Source organism: Sinohyriopsis cumingii, chromosome 4, assembly GCF_028554795.1.
Source record: "Sinohyriopsis cumingii isolate HCF-2022 chromosome 4, ASM2855479v2, whole genome shotgun sequence".
In the NCBI taxonomy this organism is placed as follows: domain Eukaryota; kingdom Metazoa; phylum Mollusca; class Bivalvia; order Unionida; family Unionidae; genus Sinohyriopsis; species Sinohyriopsis cumingii.
The window spans coordinates 89,115,112-89,141,207 of record NC_142964.1 but is presented as its reverse complement, the minus strand read 5'-3'; the positions used below and the strand labels follow the sequence as shown (position 1 = coordinate 89,141,207).

Sequence of the window (26,096 nt, the reverse complement as noted above, 5' to 3'; positions counted from 1 at the left end):
TTTCTATTCAAATTTGTACAAAGCACACGTTACCTTGAATAAATATACATGTAATACAGTTATTATTGGTGAAACGCGATCTGTAACAAGCTAATAAAAACTGCAGTGCGTGAGAAATCTGTTAAACACAATGCTGAGCGCGCGCCGAGCTCGACCAATCAGTGCGCAGCAGGACCCTCCTCCATTAATTTTCCTATAAATGGAAGTGAATATTTTCTAAATTCAGAAATCGAAGCTTGTTAGACCAGTTATCAAGTTCAGATGGATAGTTTACCCTCTTCATCTCCTCTCAACTTAGCAGAATCTCTCGTGTCCAGCCCAGGGGCAGGTGAGGCCAGTTTTTATTCATTAGACTAGAAAAGTCGCTGGTTTTTTTTTTTTTTTATTTCTCATACTTAATTTTATGTGAAAATAGTACAAATTGTCTCGTTAACTCTTTGTTTTGGTTGGTTGGACCATTATTTGATTTATTTATGTGTTAATCAAATTTCGTTGATCGTTTATTTCCTCGGTACGTCGTAATTGGACTGCAAATAAATGATTTACTTCATGTCAATCAACTCTCGTAAGTGTTCAATTTTTTTATTCATGACAGAAATATTTATGAAAATGAAAGTATTCTCTTTAATTTGTTGAAATTAAGACAGTCAATTATTTTGTATTACATTTAGTATAATTATTTGTTGCACGATATGTCGTATAACACATATATTAGATTACTGGGAATGTGTGTGCATTGTCCTTAAAGCAGTGTGCGTTTTTTTTTTTTAAATATAATTTTTTATATTTTGCACATTGTCAAGAATTAATTCTTTAATGTCCGAAAGATTTCCGTAATTTTTTAAAAATATTTCCATTCAATAACTGTTGAACTGACGTGCTCTCACAACGACAAAAAATACTTTGAAAAATCTGACATGGGTATATCAAGTGCTTAAAATGAATTAAACAGTGACGCCTCAATTTCTGAGTTCTGAATTATATCTGGCTCAGATATGCACATCCTGAAGATACTTTGTATAAAATCTGATTAGTCATGTGATAGTTTGAAAAACCTTTCCAAAATCGTCATCTTTCTATTTAATAATAGATGACTTTTAATCTCATCGAGTACTTTATATATATATATGTTGCATAAAGTTCTCGAAAAACAAGGGCCATATATTTATAGTCTATATGTATATCACAAAACCTGAAGAAAGAAAATTCAGCAAAACGTATAATGTTCTGGCTAAAATGTATTTAGACCTGTATTTTGTTTTGAGATTCAACCAGATGTACTCTGCAAACTTTAGTCCATAAAATTGACCATGGTGTTTTCACGTGTAAGAAATATTTCGTCTCCTGTTAATCTATGCTAGAAATGGTGAACAAAAGGATTATTTATGTATGTTTGTTTTTGTTGAATTGATCATTGTATGTATTGTTGAAGAAGCTTAATTTTCATGTTTCAGTAACCACATATTATTTTAGACACATATGATAATGTTTGCGAAAGGAATCTTCTATATTTTTCTTTAGGAATCAGATAGAGGCTTGTCTACAAATTAAAAAAAAAATTGTGTAAGAATTAAATAAAAATTAAAGTTAAACTTAATTTTAAAAATTAATGTGTATCATAGCTATTATATCAAACTTGCAATTAAATCACGTCACATATTTGTCATCCTATGACATCATAGTATGTACCTCTTGTATATATATTTACGTTTTTGAAGGGTAATTTCTTCCAAACATTCTAATACAAATAGTTGTCAATGCATTTCCAATACTTTTGTACATGAGAATCTCCATGGAAATATAATTCTTTTAAATTTCACGAGGTAATGGTAATCTTTCGGGTTATAAAAAAAAATACACTTTCGTGGTATGTTTCGTGTTATAATAAATAGTTTCTCTCGTCGATAAAATAAGATATGAACGAAACACGAATGTGAAAAGAAAAGAACGCGGTTTAGAAAGAAGCTAGTTTCATTTCCTTGTAATAATTTATACTATCTTTATTGCCGGGCACTTTTCATGGTTTGTTCTAACTTTGGTAAATATGTCATAAATATATATTTTTAAAAATACGTTGGCATAAGCAGAGTTTCTACGTTTTTTCTTTTTCACCAAGGTGTACCTATACTATTTATTACTGTGTATAGGGAACATTTTCTGAGCAAGGTTAGAAAAGGAATCGCATCATTGCAACACTAATTGTACAGAACGGTATTTATATAGTACGTCATCTAGGAACATGAAAATACGAAAATTAACCAAATATTCATGCAATTTCAAACAACTAATTATCGCGTCACTTCCGTAAAAAAAAGTCATTGCGAGAAAGATCTATCCATCCATCCCGTCTGTCCATCCATCCATCCGTCTCACAATATGTCTGTCTGTGTGCTTTCCTGTTTGTTCTTTTAACAGTTTGTCATGCCCCAGGTATGACAAGCGTATGTTGATACAACTTGCATCGCAAGTGTTACTAAAATGTAATCGTGTGTAATAGAATATCTTGTATCGCAAGTGTTAGTTACTAAATTTAATCGTATGTAACATAATATCATGTATCGCGAGTGCTACTACATTTAATCGTATGTAATATAATGTCTTGTATCGCAAGTGTTAATTGCTAAATTTAATGGTAAGTAATAGAATATCTTGCACAGCAAGTGATACTAAATTTAATCGTGTGTAATACAATATATTTTAGGAGTCGAATCATCATTATTACACCGTTTTAAAGAGGATCTGGTATGATAAATACGCAGTCGTATCAGTTTTAATTCTTTTTTTTAAAAATTTAACAGGTAGCCCAATTTTAAACTTTTCCATGTATTTAATTGCAAGGTATTTTTTTGCCTGCCGCTTTTTATAATGTGTGAGGTTCACGATTTAAGAATGTAGAAAAGAGCTTCTGTTTAATCTGATCTAAACATGTTTGGCTATATTTCGATTTGTGTTTAATACATTTAATCCTAACAGTAGTGATTCACCACTCCTAATTTTATATGCAAGTTTCAAACGCACTGGTGCAACATAGCGTTATTTTCTTAAATCATGATTGAGGACAACTATATCAAAATCGGAGACTCAGACAGGTCTGAGTGAATCCATAACTGGTCTTTAACTGCAAAGATATTTTTTAAAAAATACAACAGGACATTTAATTAATTTAGATCAACCTATATTATTAATTGTATAATAAACATTTTGGTCAATATAATTTTGCATTTTTTAGTTTGGCTTTTTCACCAATCTTTGCGACAAATTTTAGACATTTACTTTTATTTTACTTTTGATTATATCATTTTGACTTTCTTCCGCCTCTATATACCAATTATATGTGCTAACAAGTCGTAAGAGACAGCGGTAGCTTACTTGATTGAGGCTCAGACTCGTAATCCAAAGGTAGCGAGTTCGATACCCATCCAGGCCAGTTTGTCTCAGGGGCCTCGGTGTGTCCTCGTGAAATGTTGTCCTCAACCGATCAGCAGGCGCATCATGTGTTAAACGAGTTTATAGCGTTTTCCTAAATGGATTCAGTCAACACCTTTAGTTAGCGTTAAAACGAGGGTAGCTATATAATGTAAGAAATAATTTTCAATTAAAATAGACAATAAGTCTCTGTTGTCTTCTTTACAATAAAATTTAATATGTACATTACATGTTCAAGTATTTTCAAATTTATTGTAATAACTCGAATGAGGAAGTTTCTTTAATCCATGTGTAGATATTAATGTCATAACTGACTTTTGATAACTGGTAATTTTAATGTCCAATGGAACTTTCCCACGTATACTAAAAATATTAAATTGTACAGATTAATACATGAACAAAGAGAAAGACAACTTCAGAATATGTAAATTCGAAGTAGTAATTTCTTGATTTCGACTGTGAATTGCATATGTTGTGTGAAATGTGTTGCAATCTATCACAAAACAGACATAGAGCTAAACGTTTCATAAAAATCATTCTCCAGACATCTTAGCTCGGAGACTATTTCCGTGACATGTCATAGTATCATACAAGTCGCGCATTATTCATCTCCGACACATCGACATGCTTGCAAGTCAGCAATTGATCAATAAATCTGTTTATTTTCGTTTATCACACTTAATAATAATATAATATAATATAATATAATATAATATAATATAATATAATATAATATAATATAATATAATATAATATAATATAATATATTATAATATAATATAATATAATAATAATTATAACAATAAACATTCTCTAACGAGGATAACACATTTTGTCATGACTGACCCATCTGACATGTACTAATTTTTTGTAATTAGTTATGTTAGAAGTACGCACAAAAAGTCATACGCACACTCAGGTATCGTCGCACACTCATTCGTATATATTTAATGTCTCTAGTGATGCCAGTGTATTTATGTTCAAAAGTCGTATGTACGAGTCATGAACACCGTTATTTTTCTCTAGAATATATGTATTTAGAAACTGCCTTGCCCTAATTCTTTTATAAATATTAACCGATCCTTCCGGTTTATTATAGTCTCCTCTAAATCAAATAATTTCCATTTTATGACATTTCCAGATTCTTGAATTTTGGGGATTTTGTATAAAAAATTTGACTCATTTAAATGGAGCAACAAAAGTAAATACAGACCATCCCTGCGCTCCAATTGACAAACCAATGAGCCATAATACAGTAACTCGACCGGCCAGGCCCCGCTATCAGCGTGGTGCCTTGGGTACATGGCCGGCGCCAGACCCGGTCAGACTATCTGGCGCCCTAGGCAAGGTTAGATTCTGGCGTTGCGCCCCCCGGGAAAATATCAATTTCAATATTTATAAACAATAATTTTTTAAAAAAAATACGCCCAACGAAATCTGCCTAGTTTGCCTATATGGTGCCGGCCCTGTTTGGGTATCGCAAACTATCAGGCTGGGCATGAGTATATAAATATATATATATATTTTCTCCCCTCATCCACTTGTGTAATTTTTAGCTATGAAGTTCCCCATTAATGAGCGCATACTTCTACAGGTTCGACAAATGTTAACATGCTTGATATGAATAAAATAATGTGCATTTTTTAACGTGCTTGAATTTATACGCTAATAAAAAAACAGTGACACATATAACAAAAACAAAAACAATAATAATAATAATAATAATAATAATAATAATAATATAATGTTAAAAATATAATAGAAGCATTATTTCTTCGTAATGGTTACACGTTTATTGTATGCATAATTGCTATACAAGCTAATGCTAACACTAATAATAATGATACATTTTTATTACTAATATCATTTATTATTTTGTTACTGTTGCTGCTGCTACTAACTACTGAGATTGCAATATCATTAGCATCTTATTAGTATTCATCATAATCGTTGTCGTTATCATCTTCGTTATCTATAGCATTATATATTAATATTTTTGCAATAATAATAATATACTACTACTACTACTAATAATAATAATAATAACTATAATAACAATTATAATAAAATGGCAAAGCTGTAACTTATCGTGTAGCAAAACTAAATTTAACACGTGAGTTTTATAATAATAATAATAATAATAATAATAATAATAGAGTACCAGTATATCAAAATTATGGGGGGGGGGGCATCATTTTGTGATGTTATGGTCAGTGATTTACAGGAGACACAGATAACTATTATTTTATTGGTCATACTGGAGTGGTCATATTGGTCATACTGGAATGGTCATATTGGTCATACTGGAGTGGTCATATTGGTCATACTGGAATGGTCATATTGGTCATACTGGAGTGAAACCAAAATATTATTTTAGTTGCTGTGCAATGAATTATTTGTTTTAGATGGGCTGGAAAATTAAAGGGGGAATATAGTCAAGAGGAATCATGCTAGATTGCATTGTTCTTACGCTTGATTTCTGCATTAATATTTTGTTATAATCAGAATTACAAAACGTATCTCCCTCATTGTACAGTATTTATCATGCACATAACTTATTTCTTCCACCATTAAGATTGTTATTTATGATTTCTTATTGACAAAACGAGGCTGTATGTATATGTCCCTCAATTAGAATTATTGTTTCAGCTCACTCACATCGGTTTTGTTTTATGTACATGACTCCACTTCTCCAAATCTTAGTTTGTTATAAGATCTAAACAACTATTAAACGCATATAAGAACTAAATAAATATTACTCATATTCGTCTCGTATATCACACATTCAAAGCATGTCTTTTAATGATCTTTTATGTATGTATCCTGCATTACTTTGAAAATTTGCAATGACCCTATATTTAGATGTAGATCTAACCTGACAAACTGATTATCAGAGGGAACCATGGACTACAAATTAAACTTTGTTCTTGTCCACAGCGTCCAGCGGGATGAAAAACGAAGGCCCTCCTCATACCACGAAGATTAAGCAGGAGACCTCGGCGTTGTTGTCCCTCGGCAGCAAGGACATGGAGCTTGACCCTGGCGACGGAGACAAGCCAGCCTCCAAGCAAAAAAGGCATAGGACAAGATTCACTCCAGCACAACTGAACGAGCTGGAGAGAAGTTTCGCCAAAACACATTACCCGGATATATTCATGAGGGAAGAATTAGCTCTCAGAATCGGACTGACGGAATCACGAGTGCAGGTATTTACTTGTGAATCGTATACATACATTATATATATACACACACACATTAAACAAGAAATATGAAGTGCAAACTAAGCAGCATACGCACCATTCTTCTTCTCATTATTTTTATGATTTTCGTTCTTGCTTTTGTTGTTCGTGATATTTTTGTACTCGAAGAAATTAGTTATCGTCTACTCAGAAACGAACATTTGATATAAGTGACAGGGTCTGTTCTCGCCCATCAACACTCCTTTATATGATATTTGGTTATTGTTTTTTAACCTTAAGCTTTGTCGCGTCACTTTAGATAGTGTTATTATGTAAAGAGTTCATGCTTGTTGACACGAGGCAATCAAGTTATGGTCTGAAGAACTGCAATAAACAAATCACACCATAATAGTAAAACTGGTTAGAATTACCGCATTTCATTAATATCTCGTAAATTCGTTCGTGACCATCTTGGCGGACACTGTCGCAGATGTTTCACGTGCCATCAAGTAACAGTAGAAACTGTCCAATCAAAGACGGATACCCGGAATCTCGCGTAAAAGCTGTGAATCTGCTTTCCGAAAGGGATGGTATTTTTGTAATTTCACGTCTTTCTGTATTCCAGCAATGCATGCGACAGCTCTGAATTTACTTAAATGGTAGCTAATCAGTCCGTTTCAATGAGAGGAAAAAATAATGTAGCAAATACAATGATATTAACAATGAAATTGTGATGATCTGCGGATACAGAACGATGAAAATGAAACAAGTTGTGATGATTCGAGGAGAAGAAACGATACACCCAATACAAGTTGGGTTTGAGCTATAGGTTGCGGAATCCACTCTTTCAGCCCAACTCATCGTATACTTCAAAATACTAGTATTTTAAATAAAGAGTTAAAGAATGAGCTGCAGCTGCCACTGTCACAATTTTGGGATTTTTTCTTTAAATTATTCAAATATTATATACTTTTATAGTATTCATACACCCTCACATTTGCGTGCAGCCCGCAACCGATTTTAAATGCAAAAAGGCATCAATAATATTTTAAAAAATGCACAAAACATAGTCACTTCATTCGTCAATTTATAATTTCTCACCTGACTTTCGACAAAGTGTTCCAAGCACAACATGTTGGCGATTCGAGTCGAACATTGGTTTCTTTAGCAACACGGTCGCTGTGTTTGCATGGTGAGTACGTTTTCGAGCAGCATATGCGAAGTAGGCCCCGGTCGTTGATAATGTCAATAATTTCGTAAATTTTGGTGTTATATTCCTTTGAACACATGTATGCAAGAGTTAGTCGTTATAGTTTGTTTTAGAACTATTAAAACTAAACATTGCGAATTGGATGCAGACGACAATTTTTGTTTATACTGAAAGGGACTGTTCTGGAAACCAGAAAAATACAGTGAGCAGTGTCTGCTTGCTTACATGGAGAGCTTCCGTTTGGTTTTAAACGCCCAAAATGTTGACTGTGTTGGGGACCCTCTGGCTACAATCAGGTTAAAAATGATAAATTGCTGATGAATGTTGTTCAGAATCGGCAGGGGGTACAAACAAAGGGGAGGATGTGCGGATATTATATAGTGATCTATTGATTGGACCAAGTTACCGCTTTTCATATTAAATCTATCAGTATATCCTGGTCATCGAAACAATCATGTTTATATTAGCTGCGAAGGCATATCAACTTTTGTATTAATTTTCAATTTTTACTCATAAGAATGACAATCAAATGATCCAAATTTTATTAATACGAACGGTATTAGCCACGAAACGATTCATCATTCGTTGAACAAGTTTCCATTTGACTTGGAAGTCAAATTGTATTCCTCAAAATATATATTATGAAGTATGAACTTTTGCAAGCAATTTTTCTGGCAGAAGTTTAGAAAAACCTACCAATTATTTGGGAAGTAAAAGGTTCTGTTAGTCTAATTCAGAATTGCCAGATGTGACTAAGATACAAAATCACAAATGATCATAGAAAGAGAGACTTAAAATGTGGAAAACACCTGACATCAAAAACGTTGATTCATGTATTACTTCTCTGTAAATAATTGTCGTGAATCACGATATGTCTTGGAAATGGACGGCAACAGTCAAATAATTAAAACGATTTTCGAGACGGGAAAGCTCTTTCTATGTCATTCAATACATTCAAACTTAACACGTCCTGTTATGTAAATTCGTTCTACTGTCAGTTGTTGACACGATTACGAAAACTAGAAAAGAATGTGTTTATATGAGGATATCACATATATTCATTATAAACGCATTTACCTAATTTTTAATTAAAATTTCGACTGTTCACGTTCTATTACATTAGCATAGTTAATTATCAATATATTAACACACCTGTGACGCATTTATATTATTTTTAATTAAAAGTTCGACTGTTCGCGATCTATTACATTAGTATAGTTAATTATTAATCTATTAACACACCTGTGACGTATGTATACACTATCATACGAGCGGAACAATTCATATTTAGTATGAAACTATGAGGGTCATTTATTCATTTGTATTACTTCATTCATAGGGAACTTCATATCTGCTCTAACTGTATCTGTATTATTCAAGTGTTTCACGCGTTTTTAGCAATTACGCCATTTGATCAGCACTCTCCCTTTTGTTATCACGGAGCCCATACTGTGTGTCATCCTGTTTTATAATGAATAACAGACATAAATATATCCAGAATCGGGCATGTGCAAGCGGGTAGCTGTGTCATGTCAAGCTTGGACTAGCATGTCTTCCTCCAGTCTTATTCAATAGAAAACACGTGCGCGATCTTCAGTTAAGCAAAGTTTTGTTAAGCATTGACTCTGAATAACATTTCAACCAAATATATAATTAAAATATAATCTATACACTGTTATGAAGAAAAAGAAAAACAATTGTCATTATTAAAAAAATTTGTTTCAATCTTTTTCTTAATATGATTCATGCGGAAAATATAGATAGACAATAACTATTTATCACTTGGATATTCATGTTTTAACCTCCTTTTTAATGATCTCATATAAGTCTAATAAAAAGCGAGATCAGAAGTTAAGATTCCATATTTTGAAAAGTTTAATGTTAAAATTTATTTTATGTGATTTTAAAATCTAATTATACCATAAATGATTTATAAAACTACAAGTGTTTAAATATACGATCCCACGGGGGTGGGGACACGTTTTTGCCTTTGTTACTCCCAATAACAACTGGTTAAAACCGCCTTTTCTTGGAGGTCTAGGAACGGATTCGTGTCTACATTTCCTTGGATTAGAAATCATTGAACTGTGGTTTTAGTAAACTTACTCGGCTTGAAGATATTAAGGGTTGCATAGATGAAACGGTTTGCTGGCTTTGTGATATGAATACTGTCCGAAATAAGTATCATTCTATTACTGAACATCCATATTTTTGTAATAGTAGCTGTATTTACTTGAAACCTTGATAATATAATCTTGGTTAATAGGAATGGTCTAAATATTTATTTTAATAAAACAAAACTATTATGTAGTCTGATTATTGATGTAAGAAGATACGTATAAACTATTTGATTTATGTCAGAAATCTGATAAAATTACTTGCAAGTTATGATTGATTGATTGATGTACAGCAGTACATGCACACTTAAAAGGCATATTTCGTGTAGAGGCAATTGGAGAAAGGTGCCTTGCTTAGAGACACCCCACGGTGTCCGATCCGGTCTGTTTTAGGATGAAAATGCCCAGGAAATTTCCTTGCAACCACGGAGATATATTTTCAGTGCAAGATATTATTGTTGTTGCTTCCCCTTTTCAGAACTTGTATTTAAGTAGGGAGCTACTGACAGGTAGGTATGCTTACAAACAGATGAACAGATATGAAGTTTACCTGATATAACTTACTATTTCTTTTTTCATAGGTGTGAGTTGCGTGTTTTAACGAATTAAATACTTAGAAATTATTTTTAACATAAGCATGTCATATTTTGATTGCTTTACAATAACGTATGATCTTTTGTAATAATACAGTTGAGTATTATTATTTGTAATATTACAGTAGTGTATGGTATTTTTTAACATTACAATAGAGTATGGTCTTTTATAACATTACAGTAGATTATGGTCTTTCGTAATATAATAATAGAGTATAGTCTTTTGGTGATATTACAATAGAGTATGGTCTTTTATAACATTACAGTAGATTATGGTCTTTCGTAATATAATAATAGAGTATAGTCTTTTGGTGATATTACAATAGAGTATGGTCTTTTATAATATTACAGTAGATTATGGTCTTTTGTAATATAATAATAGAGTATAGTCTTTTGGTGATATTACATTAGAGTATGGTCTTTTATAATATTACAGTACAGTATGATCTTTTGTGATCTTACAGTAGTGTATAGTCTTTAGGTAATATTACAACAGAGTATGGTCTTTTTGGTAATATTACAATAGAGTGTGTTTTTTTGGTAATATTACAATAGAGTATGATCTTTTGTAATATACTATAGTGTATGGTCTTTTGTTTTATAATATTACAACGGAGAATGGTCGTTTGTAATATTACAGTACAGTATGGTCTTTTGTAATATTACAGTACGTCTTTTGTAATATAGAGTATGGTCTTTGGGAATATTACAATAGAGTATGGTCTTTTGGTAATAGTACAATATAGTATGGTCTTTTGTAATATTATAGGAGAGTATTATTGTATTATTATAGAGTATGGTCTTTGGTAATATTACAATAGAATATGGTATTTTGGTAATATTACAATAGTATCGTCCTTTTTAATCTTAAAATAGAGTATGGTATTTTGTAATATTACAATAGAAGCAAAGTCAGGTTCAACTTATCAGTTTTCTAAACAAAACAAAACATTTTGGCCACGCTTGTTTAGACCATGAACATGAAAGTTTGCCACATTTTATTTAGTTTATGAAGCTTAATGTTGGTATAGTCTGGTAAGAACTTTGGTGTTACCACCAACATAAATAGACATTACCCGCGTTTTATAATCCTACGAAACTACTTTCACCAGGCTTTATGATTTTAAAACGTGACATACATACATACATACATACATACATACATACATACATACATACATACATACATACATACATACATACATGCATGCATGCACACATACATACATACTTACATACATACATACACACACACATACACACACATACATACATACATACATACATACATACATACATACATACATACATACATACATACATACATGTTCATTTAAAAGCATTTTACGCTGAACTGTTCCTCATGATGATTTTATTCAGGCTCGGGCCAATTCACATTTAACATATTTCTTGAATGATATGTCTATCTCTAGCATATTTCTGAAAAAATTCTGAAACATTTTCTCACAATAGTTTTATTTAAATTCACTATTCACCTCATGAAATTCTTAAAATAAATTATATATTAAATATTCATTAAATTGCGGATGGATATTACTGCCACAAGAGCTACACTAATAACAACTGTTATCAAGTACATGCTCCAAACATCTAGCGTGCGTACCTGCTTGATAATTATCAGGTACACGCAACAGAGTTACCATGTCGGTACTCCATACATGTAGAGTATGTACCTGTTTGATAATTATCAGGTACACGCAACAGAGTTACCATGTCGGTACTCCATACATGTAGAGTATGTACCTGTTTGATAATTAGCAGGTACATGCAACAGATATAATGTACGTACGTGTAACTATCTAGCATATGTCTGATAATTAGCATGTACGCTATAGTTTACATGTGCGCAAGTGATAGTAGGTATTTTCGTATCAGCTTTTTACGTACGTACTTCAGAGGGACTTCTATCGACCAGTGGCCACGGGGAAAATATTGCTTCATATATTTGTAGTCATTTTTTCAAGTTCGGAACTTCATTGAATAGTTTACTCTGTTTACAGTAGGTCACATAATGTCTGAAGTTAAATACTTGTTTGATTTTTTCACTTGCTGTTTTTTTTTTTCTTCTTCTTTCTGTTCAGTGCGGTTTATCATTTTTGAGGAGAAAACTGAAACAATTAGATTCGTGTTTCTTTTCAATACCTTTTTCATTTGTCAACAAATTCTAAAAATACACATTTCTACTGCAGGTTGTGTGGTAATGATTTTGTAAGAAAATATATGGGAAAGTGAAAAAGTCATTGGAAGAGTTGATCATAAATGACTCATTTCCAACCTTTTTTTTTCTCCTGAATTGTACTTTTCTTTGCCAATGTTGATTTTCTGTCTGCTGGAACCCTCGTCTACTTAGATGTTCCAGACAAACTAGTCAGGTTCCTAGGCAAACGATCCTGCCTCAACCCCCAGGGGACTCCATTAATTAACATACGGATTATTAAACCTACATCATGCAAGCCAAATCCATTTAGTTTTTACTCCTTTGTAAATGAAATTATTAACTTTTGCCACTGTTTTTCCATGGCTTGTACACTTGGGAACGTCAGTTTTGATAGTAGCGTGTGGCTCAAAACGTTATTTGTGTTTGGAACTCGATGCGATCGCGTGCCACGTTTGCAACTCTTCGGATTTCTTAGCATGCGGGTCTCACGCGCGTCTCTATGGATTTGGCGCGTGTCACAAGGCTACCGATTGGTGGTTACAAAGATAATTAATTTGGGGGATAATAGGTCTAATTTTCCACCTTACTGACAGAAGGTTAATTTGAAAGATTGCCCTTGCTCAGGTCAAGATGCCAGTTAAGTTAGAAATGTAGTACTAACGAAATGATGATTGCTTAAACGTGGAAACCTATCTCAGCAGTATTTTCTATAAAAACAAGAGACTTTCCTCCACTTTCCCATATAGGTTTTGTTATTAATTTAAATACTACTACTACTACTACTACTACTACTAATAATAATAATAATAATAATAGTTGTAGTAGTAGTAGTAGTAGTAGTAGTAATAATAATAATAATAATAATAATAATAATAATAATAATAATAAATGGCATAAAACATATCAAAATACTATAACATTCGGTATATAAAGTAAACACCGCTTTCAAGAGAAGAAAAGAGAATCTGTATATTCCATAATCTTATTTTTAAAATGGTATCTGTCGAATCAAGACTATACAACAATATGATTAAACAAAACAGGAATGTCCCATTGAAGGGAGAAAAAATGTGTGATGAGAAAATTCGATATAAATTAGCACCGACGATTTCTGGCGATAGCTTAATTTTTGTTAATTGATCCATCGTTCTTTTCGTCCTTTTGTATAACAGATTTATGTGCTGTTACACATCCCCAAACACTGCAGAAAAGAAAGATATGTTGACATGTAAGTTAGACGCTTGGTCAAACATTGTAAACCTGAATTAAGCGCGGCACACGACCTACGGACAGTGTTAAAACCCAAATTTAATTACACTGTGTGCTTAGAAAAGTATTCCTTGTTGTGGCACGTTTAGGAAACGGCAAGGCAGCTTTTTGAGCACTCACTTGATTTTGAATAGTTTGATAAGGGTACAATTAAAGAGTCATTTCGCCGGGTGAAACATGTAATTGATATCCCGTCAAACATTGTCAATACGGGAATTAGAGTACCGAGGAAAATTCCAACCGATGGTCATTTGATATTAATAAAAAATAAACAGAGATCTGGTACAGGTAGTATTTTACAAACAACTATTTTCTGTTCATAAGAGTGTCTGGTAGTCAATATGCAGAAGAGAACGAATGCATTCAGTCATTTTCTCAAGTTCATTTAATAATTACATGCCAAAGTTTGATTTTATCAGTACTGATGGCACATTTCAATATATATTTCTTGTGGCGCACATTATTTTTTAAATTTATTTTATTATTTATTTTTTATTATTTATGTATTCGCATTCTCGAGAGATGGTGGAACGTAATATTCCTCCATGGTCGTCTTTATTTTTCAACAACTTTTAATCATTTGTATTTCATCTCCTACAGTGATGCTGACTAAATTAATGACGGCTGTATTTTGATGTACACCTGCTGATTACAAAGATATAATTTAAATATGGCATCGTTTTCTGACCGATACTTCAAGTCTATTGAGAATATACTAAAACTATTTAAAATAAAATGCAACAAGTAAAATTTAATATAAATATAACACGATCAAATTATAGTTAGGGAACGGATACTATTGTTCTTACAACTGGGTATTATTATTATTTTTTTTTTTTTGGCAAAGCACTTACCTTTGTAACCCAATAATCCAAGACCATTTCTGTGGAAATCGCGATAAACCAACGCGTTAGATTTAACAAGCAGCCCTCAAGGACACATCTTATTTGTTAGACTTTACTTATTACGCGTTATATCTTATTTCTAAAGGTTTATGATTTTCCAACACTTTAAAAATATAATAATGTATTAGAAGTAATTTTAATAGGTTAATTGCGTCATCAAACCCGTCAGAAAATAACATTTAGAAGTTACACTTTATCAGGTCAGGTTATACGTGCGTTTCTTTATGCGTGGATTCTACAATCTAGGACATTTTTAATGCGTTTGAAATAAATTATAATCCGTAAGAAACATGTTGTAGTGCTTTAGTTGCAAGATCTAAGGCGTCAGAGACATGTTTTGTCAGTCTGAATTTTTCTAATCAAATTTATGGTGAAGCTCTACAGTTTAGTATTTTACATAGGGTTACGTTTTTAAAGAAAAATAATTCCCTCGTTTTCCTCACTGGTTATACTGGCCATTTAAAAAAAAAAAACTTGTAAATCTTAGGTTACAATAACCTTTAATTCCCTTTATTTTGGTGTATGCTTGATTGAGTGGTATGTGTTATAGAGTACACGGCTTGACCTTACTCCAGATGTACCGCCATCAAGCAAATGTTAGCGCCGCTTAGTCATTTTCACATCCTGGACTTAAGAGGTAAGTTGTGAAAAGAAGAGACGATAACTTTTTTAAATTTTTTATATATATTTTGTAATTAATTCATTGCATTTTCAGAAGCTGGTATTGTTTAGTATGGCAAAATTAGTTTTTCCTATTTTAATAACTGCGAAAGATTGTACTTTGGACTAATTCAGGCATATTTTTTAATACATGGGGGGGGGCAATCATTTTGGTTAGCTGTGTGCTGAGGTCATGCACAATTTCCAGAGTACAATATACCCCACAAAAAGCAGCCAGATTACATGAGAGTAACATAAGTAACATTAAGGCTTGCCAGCATTCACTCCAAAGAGCATGTTGTAAATGTAAACAATTCTCTCCGAAGTTCATGATAACTGAGGAGCGCCCTTTACACAAAGACCACATAGGTATCAGTATTGTACGATTTAATTTGGGTTGTATAGGTCAAACATTTAAGTCGCAAGCATCAAAACTGTCATTTTTGAATAAGTCTGATGTTTTTCCGCACAGAACAGTATTTATTAATAGCAAAGTCCCGCACAATCCCAACCCCCTCTCCTTCGCAGCTAAGTGAAAAGTGAACTGTTTAAGAAACGCAAACTGCATTTTCTCAATATATCAACCAATCTTATGCTGAAAAACAGGATCATGAAACTTGCCAGAATTATTCCTGAGATGTCACTAAAACATGCTACAGTTTGAAAAGGGATAAAACAAGTGAGGTTTATGGAGGTCAAAGGTCAAAGTTCAAATGTTTGTTTAGTGTTCTAACTCTAAAATATGGAAGAAAGTGAATTTGGTTTGTTATTATTTATTTTTTAATTTCGTTACAAATAAATGAAAAGAAACATTTTCACTATATCTTTTTTCCACCTAGTGCAACAGTTTTAAGTTTAAGATGACTAAACTTCTGTGTTCTAATTTACTCATAAATAAGGTCATTACACATACAATACTGCCCTAGCCACATTATGTAAGCAAGAGCAAAATAACTAAAATTATGTTATTTTTTGCATAACATCAAAAATAATGTGCCGTTTTCTTGAACGTCGTACATGGTGATATGAAAATAAGAAAAATACTTGCACAATTGTCATATTTGTCTTAAGGTGGCGCTCTACAGTTTCGTATTTTGCATAGGATTAGATATTTAAGAAGAAGAATTTCTCCGGTTTTCCTCACTAGTTATATTGTTTTTTTTTTTAATATAAGAAAAAACTTGCATAACTTAGGCATTGTTGAAAGAACTTTGAATTCTCTTTTTTGGTATATGATTGATGGAAGTAATGGAGGTTATAAAGTATACAGCTTGGCCTTACTTCAGATGACTATCTTTGGAACAAAATGCTAGCTCCACTTGATCATTTTCACTTCTGGTCTTCAGGGGTAAATTGTATTTTTTAAAAATCGATAACTGGTTTTTTCTGACATTTTAAATATTTGTTAATTCATTTATTCATTGCACTTTTAGACGTTGGTATTATCTAGTCTGGCGAAATACGTTTTCCCTATTTTAATAAATGCTAAAGGTATTCTATTGTAGACTAATTCAGGCTGATTTTTGTAGCATATGGGAGCAGTCATTTTGGTTAGCTATGTGTTTAGATCATGTACAATATCATTAAAGTAACCTAGAGGTATGCCAGCATTCTCTCCAAAGAGCATGTTGTAAATGTAAACAACTTCACCTTACACCTGTCACTCTCCGAAGTTTATATTATCTGAAGAGTGCCATTTATAAGGCAAAATAAAGCACATTACCTTTCAATTAAAATTTGAATTGCATGACTGACCGAAATTAATAATTTTTGCATGCATACCATCATGAAAAATGCAGATGATTTCTAGTGCATTTGATATTTATGGAATCATTTCCCTCCAGTAATAACTCTTTAAGTGAGTACAGATTATTGATTTTAATGAAATATAGTAACGTAAATAATTTAATTTAAATAAAATATTATTTTTTGCCTTTGTACTTCGTATATCGATTGCAAATGACTTTTAAAATGCAGAACATAGAATTTAATAAAAATGTTTATCACAAATAATAGTTACGTTTCTTTGCGTAGTCATGGTGTAGACTACAATATTAGCTATAGAAACAAATTCAAACGTTCTGTATCGGCAAGACGAAATGACCTCTATATAAATAATCATGCATAGTGGAGACATTTGGCTCAGCTGTAATTGTAAAATACATTGATACGGATGAAGATTTACTTTAACTACCGCAATCGTCCCAGTCTCGGTCTTCATCCCTCACCCGTCTGGAGTATAATACATGTCCTCTGTCCTAATTAGACATGTGTTCCAAATAAAAAGTGCCAAAACAAGGTGATCAGCAGGAAGTCCGGATTTGTTTCTACAAATAGTAAAGCTTAATGACGCATACATACATAAGAACTATATGTCCGTGGACAGGGATTTTTGGCTCTACGAAAAATTCTCCAGTAGGCCCCTATGAATTTTAAATGACCGTTGTGACCACCGGAATTCGGTTTTGTTATCCTACCCTGTCCGTGACCCTGAAGAACTGCTTCTGATAGGTACTGTCTAAACTTCGCCGATTTTTCGCAACATTTTAAAAAATACAAATTGTGATTTCTTCATGGTCTTGCTAACGTTGATTCAAAAGCTTGTAATAGATTTATGAGCAAACATGATTCTTTCTTATTTTTTTATATTATATGCCGCGATATTGTCTGTTGTATCTTTAAACGTTAGACTATTAGTTACTATCCAAAGCTTCTGGGAAACGCAAACAATTATTGAAAATGACCTCCTTCAACGAAACTTACGCGATTTTCAGATGTGTACCTTAAAAAATGTGAATTGTATTGGACAAGTGTATTTTATTACAAGTCTTGAAATGCTAAACAAACTATAATGAGAATATTTAGAACAGTTATAATCTGATCATAATTTTATATGGGAATTTTTTACTTTGCATTTTAAAAGCTGTTCTTAAGTTTAGACTCTTTATTACCTTTATTGTGCAATTTTTTGCTTTGTGATAATACACGAAAACCAACACTGTTTCTTATGGGGACAATAACGATAGAGGAGACAACAAACTTAAATGAACAGGAAACGTTAACTTCATGTTGAAAACTTTAAGACCATGTACAGCAAAATACGTGTGAAAATACACCGACATTTTTACCTGTGCAGAACGACTGAGATCTCACAATAGTAGATAAATTTAATTTCTTATACAAATAATATAAAATACAAGGCTATAAGTATATGAATTACATATCAGATATATACAATCCACATAACTCACGCTCTGATAATATCGATATATGAATAATAGAATGTATGTAAACAAACTCCATACATTATTCTGATTTTGCTGTGGTATCAGCAGGTTTTGGGGAGAGTGATAAAATCGAGACAGCGTCCGAATCATATCAGTGTGATTTATATATTCGTCAGAAATGAGAAATCGCTATGCATGTTGTTTTCTCCCCCTGTTTTTGTGCAAAAACAATTATTGGTTGGTCTCAACCCCATCTTCGTGGCCGTCTGGCTCATCTTTGAGCAATAAACAGAAACGTTACTAGATCTTTGGACCGCTTAATATTCCAATGTTATTTTGCACGAAATCCGAGAGTTGCGGAATAATCCCTACGGGTTAAAGTCGTCTCGTTTTTATTATCCGTCAATTTTCAGTAATGTTTCTGTTCTGAATGTCGTGCCCTAAGGGAGACCATATTTACAGAGTCACGCAATTTTCGCATCAGGACAACCAAAACAAAATACAAACAAAAAGGAGAGGTTGGAAGAACTATCATATAATAATAATACCCATAATGCACTAGACAAGGAACTATATATTTAAGAACTGTTTTGTGATTGTGAAAAGATTAATATGAAATGCAAAGTTACACGCTGTTCTTGGTCAGAGGTGAGCTATTCCTGATAATTATAATTATTAAGAAAAAGATAATTGACCTTTCACGATTATTAAACAATAACGATTAAAAGGAAAGCATATATATATGGCTTGAGTGGGTACGTGAGAATTCGAATTTTTTAAAAAAAGAAACAATTAAGAAGAAAGTCCAGCAAGATGTTTTGATACCGTGCTTAAGTGGCAAATAAAATGCATTAAATTATCTTCCGCAATGTGTTTAACCCATTTCTTTGTATCTTGGCAGTCCCTGTATATAACACATTTCTTTGCACTATGGCAGGCCTTCTTTCTAAGACATTTCTTTGTATCTTGGCAGCCTTATATTTAAGACATTTCTTGGTATCTTGGCAGGCCTTGTATTTAACACATTTCTTTGCACCTTGGCAGGCCTTGTATTTACACATTTCTTCGTATCTTGGCAGGCCTTGTATTTAATACATTTCTTTGTATCTTGACAGGCCTTGTATAATTTTATGTAAAAATAAAGAAATATCTATTGGCACGATGAATGCTTTCTCGAGAACTCTTTTGTACACAACATAGAAATGTTTGCCGTTTGTTATACAACACAATATCTACATACGGGTCTTTAATACCAGCTGTTGAAGGACACAATATAATCTGTCTTGTGTGTTGACGTGCCACTAACCACCAGCCAATCAATCAATCAATCATTCAGTGTTAACAATGACTCTGTAATATGTTGATGTGCCACTAACCACCAGCCAGTTATTTAATCAATCGATCAATGTTAACAATGACTCCACTGCGCAAGACTTTTCATTGCATTGTCACCTGTTTATTGGTGCTCTTATGGTTAATCCACATCAAGAATGTATAGATGTCAATGACACGATTTTCTTTTGAAATAATAGAAAGAAAGAAAATAGAAGGAAACAAGTATAGGACCAAAACCCAACATAAGCGATTATTTCCAAAAAAGCTTTGGGATAATGTGGGCTCTCCCGTCCGCCACGCTAATTCATTCGTATAGGTTTTGACGAACATTCACAAAACTTTGTGAAATGCTTGACTTACGATGGAAACTTTTACTGCACGTATTTTTTTTCTAGCTCATTTCCCAGTTTGGGCACAAACAAGTCAAAAGATCAAACATATACACAAAGTGCAATTAAAGTCACAATATTTTTCATTAAAGTACGTGTATGCAATTTGACAGAAATGAAAGTATGCATTTATCAGACGTGAAAGAAGAACTAAAATACCAAGATCTATTTTCAATCCTCCACCCGAAAAACAGTCTCATAAATCGTAACTTGGCAACTATTTATCGTCTCTGTCCTATAACCATGGTATATACTTACTGGGCATGAAAAGATTAATTCAAAAGTGCAACCAACTTTGACCTCTGGGTCTGTCCTGATCTATGGATCCTTGGGACTTATGCGATTGGTCAAAACGTGGAAACTCTTGATCTCCCTATACATAATTGTACAACTATGTCTTCACCGGCACGCAACCAATCAGAAACTACTATTTACCTCATTAGAAGATATGTTGGACTCGGATTTTATCGGCCATTGAATGGATGGTGAATAAAATCCTTAAAGGTAGCTATTTTTGCTTAATGGTGAAGTATTTTTTTTGCAAATCACACGTTGATATATTCTAAAGATTTACCAATTTTGATTTGAAAAAATTCCATTGTAACACAGTTGCAAGATTTAAGACAAAAGATGAAAGGCAAAGTCCGATTAAACTAAATGTTTTCAGCAGCCGGAAACGGCGTTTTAGTCTGATCTCTCCCTGCATGGAATACACACTTACAGAGCATGAAACTACGAATTCAGATATGCAACTGTTATTAGCCACTCGATCTAACATTACTCCAATAGAATTAGTCCACGGGTCTTTATTTATTTATTTATTTATTTATTTATTTATTTATTTATTTTTGTATTTTATTTATTTATTTATTTATTTATTTATTTATTTATTTATTTATTTATTTATTTTTGTAATTTAGTTATGTATTTATTTATTCATTTATTTATTTATTTATTTGTTTGTTCGTTTGTTTGTTTATTTAGCTCATTCGTTGTGTTCAGTTATTGTTTTATTCATTATTGACTGGATGATCAACTTTTATTTAAAGGGATCAGAAGAGATTTTTTTATTCATTGCAATGAGATTAAACCGAATAAATGGACATAAATTGATCAGTGTTAAACAATTAAAACATAATTTAAAATATTTAAAACAATATGGAATTACAATTATAGTATGATCTGTATCGACTACTAGAAATTCATCAAGTTCGAATATTACCCACAATACCCACGGCAGCTCAGTTTGTAAAGCGCCAGACTCGTTCCAAGAAACTCGGTTTCGATACTCGCACAGGCCATCTCATGTTGGCTGCCTCGGTATATGTATGGAAATGACACTTTGCTCCCATTTCCTCTTCATGGTATAGCTATCAATCTGTTTGAAAGTGACCTGAAAATCAACAAATCAACCATTCAAAATTGTTGAATATTTTAAACATTTTATTAAAGCAAATTTATCATGAAGTATATATTGAATTCTCTCTCCCTCTCTACACACACACACACACACACACACACACACACACACACACACACACACGTTGTCACTTTTCTATTGTTTTCATTAAAATGACAATGCAGTTTTTAATTCAAGTTTTATGACAAATTAGCTTTTATAATAGAATTTAATTTCTCTCAAAGGAGTGGTTTGCGCTTCGTTTAATGGAATGAATACTTCATCTCCTGTCCAAAAAGAACAGTTGCTATAAAGTTTTCATTAAGTTATTTGTATACGAAACTTTATAATGAAAATTCAAATTTCTCTTTAATGGAACTAATTTTGAAATTTCAGCTATCAAAATAGTTGGAGAATATTAAATATGAAGATGAATTACATATAAAAATGAATGGTTATATTTTTATTAGTCATTGAAAAATATTTGTTCCTAAATTAATTCAGACCTTTATACTGAACCCAAAATATGCACGTGACTTGAAATGGTGCATTCTGGGATAGCTTTGAATGCTAGGATGAATGACTCGCCCACATGCTTCAAATACATATAGTTGTTTGATTTGGTGAAACATTTTAATTCCGTTTCAGTTCTTCGATGCACAAACTGCAACATTTTGCTCACAAATGATTGCTTCAAGAACACTTGCTCTAATGCATATTCACAAAACTGCATTTTTTTTTTCTTCAGGTCTGGTTTCAAAATCGACGTGCCAAGTGGAAGAAGAGGAAAAAAACTACAAACGTTTTTCGAACACCGGGGGCTCTTCTTCCTTCAACAGGATTATCCCCGTTCGGAACCATGAATGATCCGTTATGCGGCTTTCACCCCAGCGACAACCGGTGGTCAACAATGCCCCAGATGAACGGCAACCACTTTGCTCTCTCTGCTGCTTTACCCAGACACTGTATCACACAATCATTTTCACCTCAAGTGACCGTGGGCGGTCTCGTCGATGCAGCCACAGTTTCCATGGGAAACACGAACCCAATGTCAAATGGAACTCCCTCTCTGTATAGTACCACCTATGGAATGTCGCCTAATAACTGTACATCGCCACTTCCTGTGAGTTCACCATCTTCATCGCTTCCAAGTGCTCAGATGGCATGTGGAATGCAGGATATAGGGGACTCCTGGCGAGGATCAAGCATAGCGTCATTGAGGAGAAAAGCGTTAGAACACAGCGTGTGTTTGAGTGGTTTCCGATGATACTGAGGTCTTAGTTACTAGGAAGCTGTTTTACACACATATTAGCATAATCATCCCACCTCGGTTGATTCGCAGTTACATTGGATTTGTAACGAAAGAGCACATATTGACAGTATATTTATAGAAATAGGGACTACTTATGGACATTTTAAATTCCCACAATACAGCAGTTTTGAAAGCGATTTCGCTCAGTGACCCGATTAGGTTGTCTTGGCGCTTATAATTCATAATTTTAACATACGCGATAGAATACAGTTCATGATAATTGAAAATATCAACATTTCTGCTTTAAAATATCAGCATCACAACTTTCCCAAATATTTTAAATTAACCCTAGACAGTCGGTGGTATTACTTTGTTTTGACCTTCATGCCTCTAATTTCACTCCACGTGTTTTATTTATCTTTTACGTTCAAGTACTTACACCGTAAACTGTTGAGTAAATTGCATTTTCAGTGAAAAAATAACTATATCTAATCGGTTAACGTCAGGGATGGCGTCGATGCATCGTCTATGGATAACTGTTTTAAACGTACGGCGATAAGAGCTTGTCGGTCACGACCTTCAAGATAAGCTTGTTGATTACTACTCTCCAACAATCAGAACTCTTTGGAACTCTTCGCTTATGATGTTTAACGTCACAGTCGATGACAATGATGACTTGAATAGACTTGTCCTGCATTCTGAAAGTGAGTTAGCCAGAAACTCTGAAAACGAATACGCTCGCATACCGTATTTATTAAACCATAATGGCAAATTGTCTTCGTCCTTAGTCCGAACGTTGTTAGTGGTCATTCACCGCATCCTGTGATACGTATGATACAAATAATTTCCAGATGAACATCATCTCTGTAACTTAAACAACCAAGTTCAATGACATCGATATATTGATGTTTTAATAGATTTATTCGATCAAATGCTTCACAATTCAAGTTTAATTTGCAAAAGAATCCGACAACTTCAAGCGGCTGCAAAATTCACGCATGCGTCTAAATTGTGGTACTTTATATGTTTACTTGGTGACAATTGACTGTTACCATAATTGCTCTTTAATATACAAATTATTGACCATTCTAGACATTAAAGAAATGTGAACTATTCTTAACTATATCTATATTGTCTGCACCAACGAAGATGGTGTCTTTGACTGGCAAATTTGTTTGAGGAAATTTTGTACACGGTCGTTGTCGTATGTTTGGTTAGGCCTAATTTGGTGTTTTAACCCACAGTAACGCAAGTAGGGTATTTAGTACCGAGGCGATTGGACTAAACAACATGCCCAAGGACATCCCACGTCTGGTCCGATAGTAGGGTTGGAATCATGGCCCATCCAGTCGCGAGTCTCATTTGTCTAGCAGTTTAAGAGACGATTTGCTGTTCAGGCTGGTGTATGGTCACGATGTGGCAAGGCTTTCAAACACACCGATGTGTGCAACTTGGCAATCAAAAGAATTTTGTTTGATTTTAAACCCAGTCGACATTGTACGAGGTGAAAAAAAAGAAAACTATACATTTATTATCGACAAACGTATTCAATTTTAGATATCCATATCGTTCGGATTCCGTTCATTGCATTGATGGTTTCTACTGAGTTCTTTTTTGGACAATATACAATTGCCTATTTACAAATTGCTCACAAAGTATACCACACAGTATTGCGTTTATTACAACACACAATGTAAATCGTTAATTTAATTATTTGGTCACATTGAAACGAAATATTTTGAAACCAGTCAAGCACATTACGAAACATGGTACGAAGAATGCTAGTAAAATAAGAAAATGACTTTTAATTTTTGTAAACATTTGGAATTGATTCATCGAAGTAATGAAAAGTTAGCCTCAAGGGTTGAAAATTAACCTTGTGAATATCAGTAAATTTAGACATCAATCAAACAATCGATGAGACCCTACTCATTCATCTTTTCACAATAATGTTTTCCCCTGACATCGTGATGCTTCATGTTGACTAGTCATTATATCGTGGTGTTTCCTATTGACTAGCCATTATATAGTGGTGTTTACTATTGACTTGAAATATTCAGCTTCAAATGTATTGATGCAATAGAGGTCATGCTCCACGTGAAGCAAATACCAGTACCTATGAGTTGTGTGCCATTACCGAACTCCAGCACTGTAATGATAAATCTTTTCATGCCACTTCTAAGTGTAAGAGGAAGAATGAAATATGTTGTATTCGCTGAAAGCCGTTGTCTCTATATGTCGTTTTATATCGTTTCTGTTGTCAGTATATTTTTGTGTTGAAATAATATAAAGTAGGAAAAGATTATGAATCTTATCAAGTTTAAATTTGTGCAATTAAAAAAATGAATGCATACTGCCTTGTTGTTCCTTTAAGTTTGTATATACATTCCTAAGTATATACGTGCGTGCGTGCATGCATGCATACATACATACATACATACATACATACATACATGATGCGTGAGGTAGCGGGTTCGAACCCCGGCCGAGACATACCAAAGACTTATACAAATGGTACTGACAGTTGCCTCACTAGGCGCTCGGCAATCAGAAGTTAGTGTTAGGGCTATTCGGTATAATTACTTACTTTGTGCATATACATTCTTCATCGAACCCATTCATTGTGAATGCATTTGATCTTAAGGGAATGGGGAAGGAGATGTGATTAAAGAATAAAAACAATAACTTTCTTTTGCAACTTTGCTGGAAAAAATTCCCCCCCCCCTTTTATATATATATATGTCCTATATTATTTAAAATTCAAAATATAAAATATTTATTATATCTCAAAAGTCAAGAATAGAGATTTATGTTTAAAAATGGTTTTAATCTTCCATACCACCATGCCCATGATTCGCTCTTATTACAAATTTCTACAGCACCATTTACAACTAAGAGCATTTAAAGAACTTAACATACTTTGGAATGGATATTAACCTGTCCCGATATACGGAAG

At 33.1% G+C, this 26,096-nt stretch overlaps 1 protein-coding gene across 1 annotated transcript; it reads left to right on the top strand.

Annotated features, from left to right (window-relative positions):
• The first annotated feature begins 6,391 nt into the window (after positions 1-6,391).
• Positions 6,392-25,398, top strand: LOC149801633 (homeobox protein orthopedia-like). Its single transcript, XM_089954336.1, has 2 exons — positions 6,392-6,632; positions 22,637-25,398. The coding sequence occupies exons 1-2, from the start codon at positions 6,453-6,455 to the stop codon at positions 23,153-23,155; spliced, it is 699 nt and encodes a 232-aa protein (XP_089810462.1). The 5' UTR covers positions 6,392-6,452; the 3' UTR covers positions 23,156-25,398.
• The last annotated feature ends 698 nt before the right edge of the window (positions 25,399-26,096 follow it).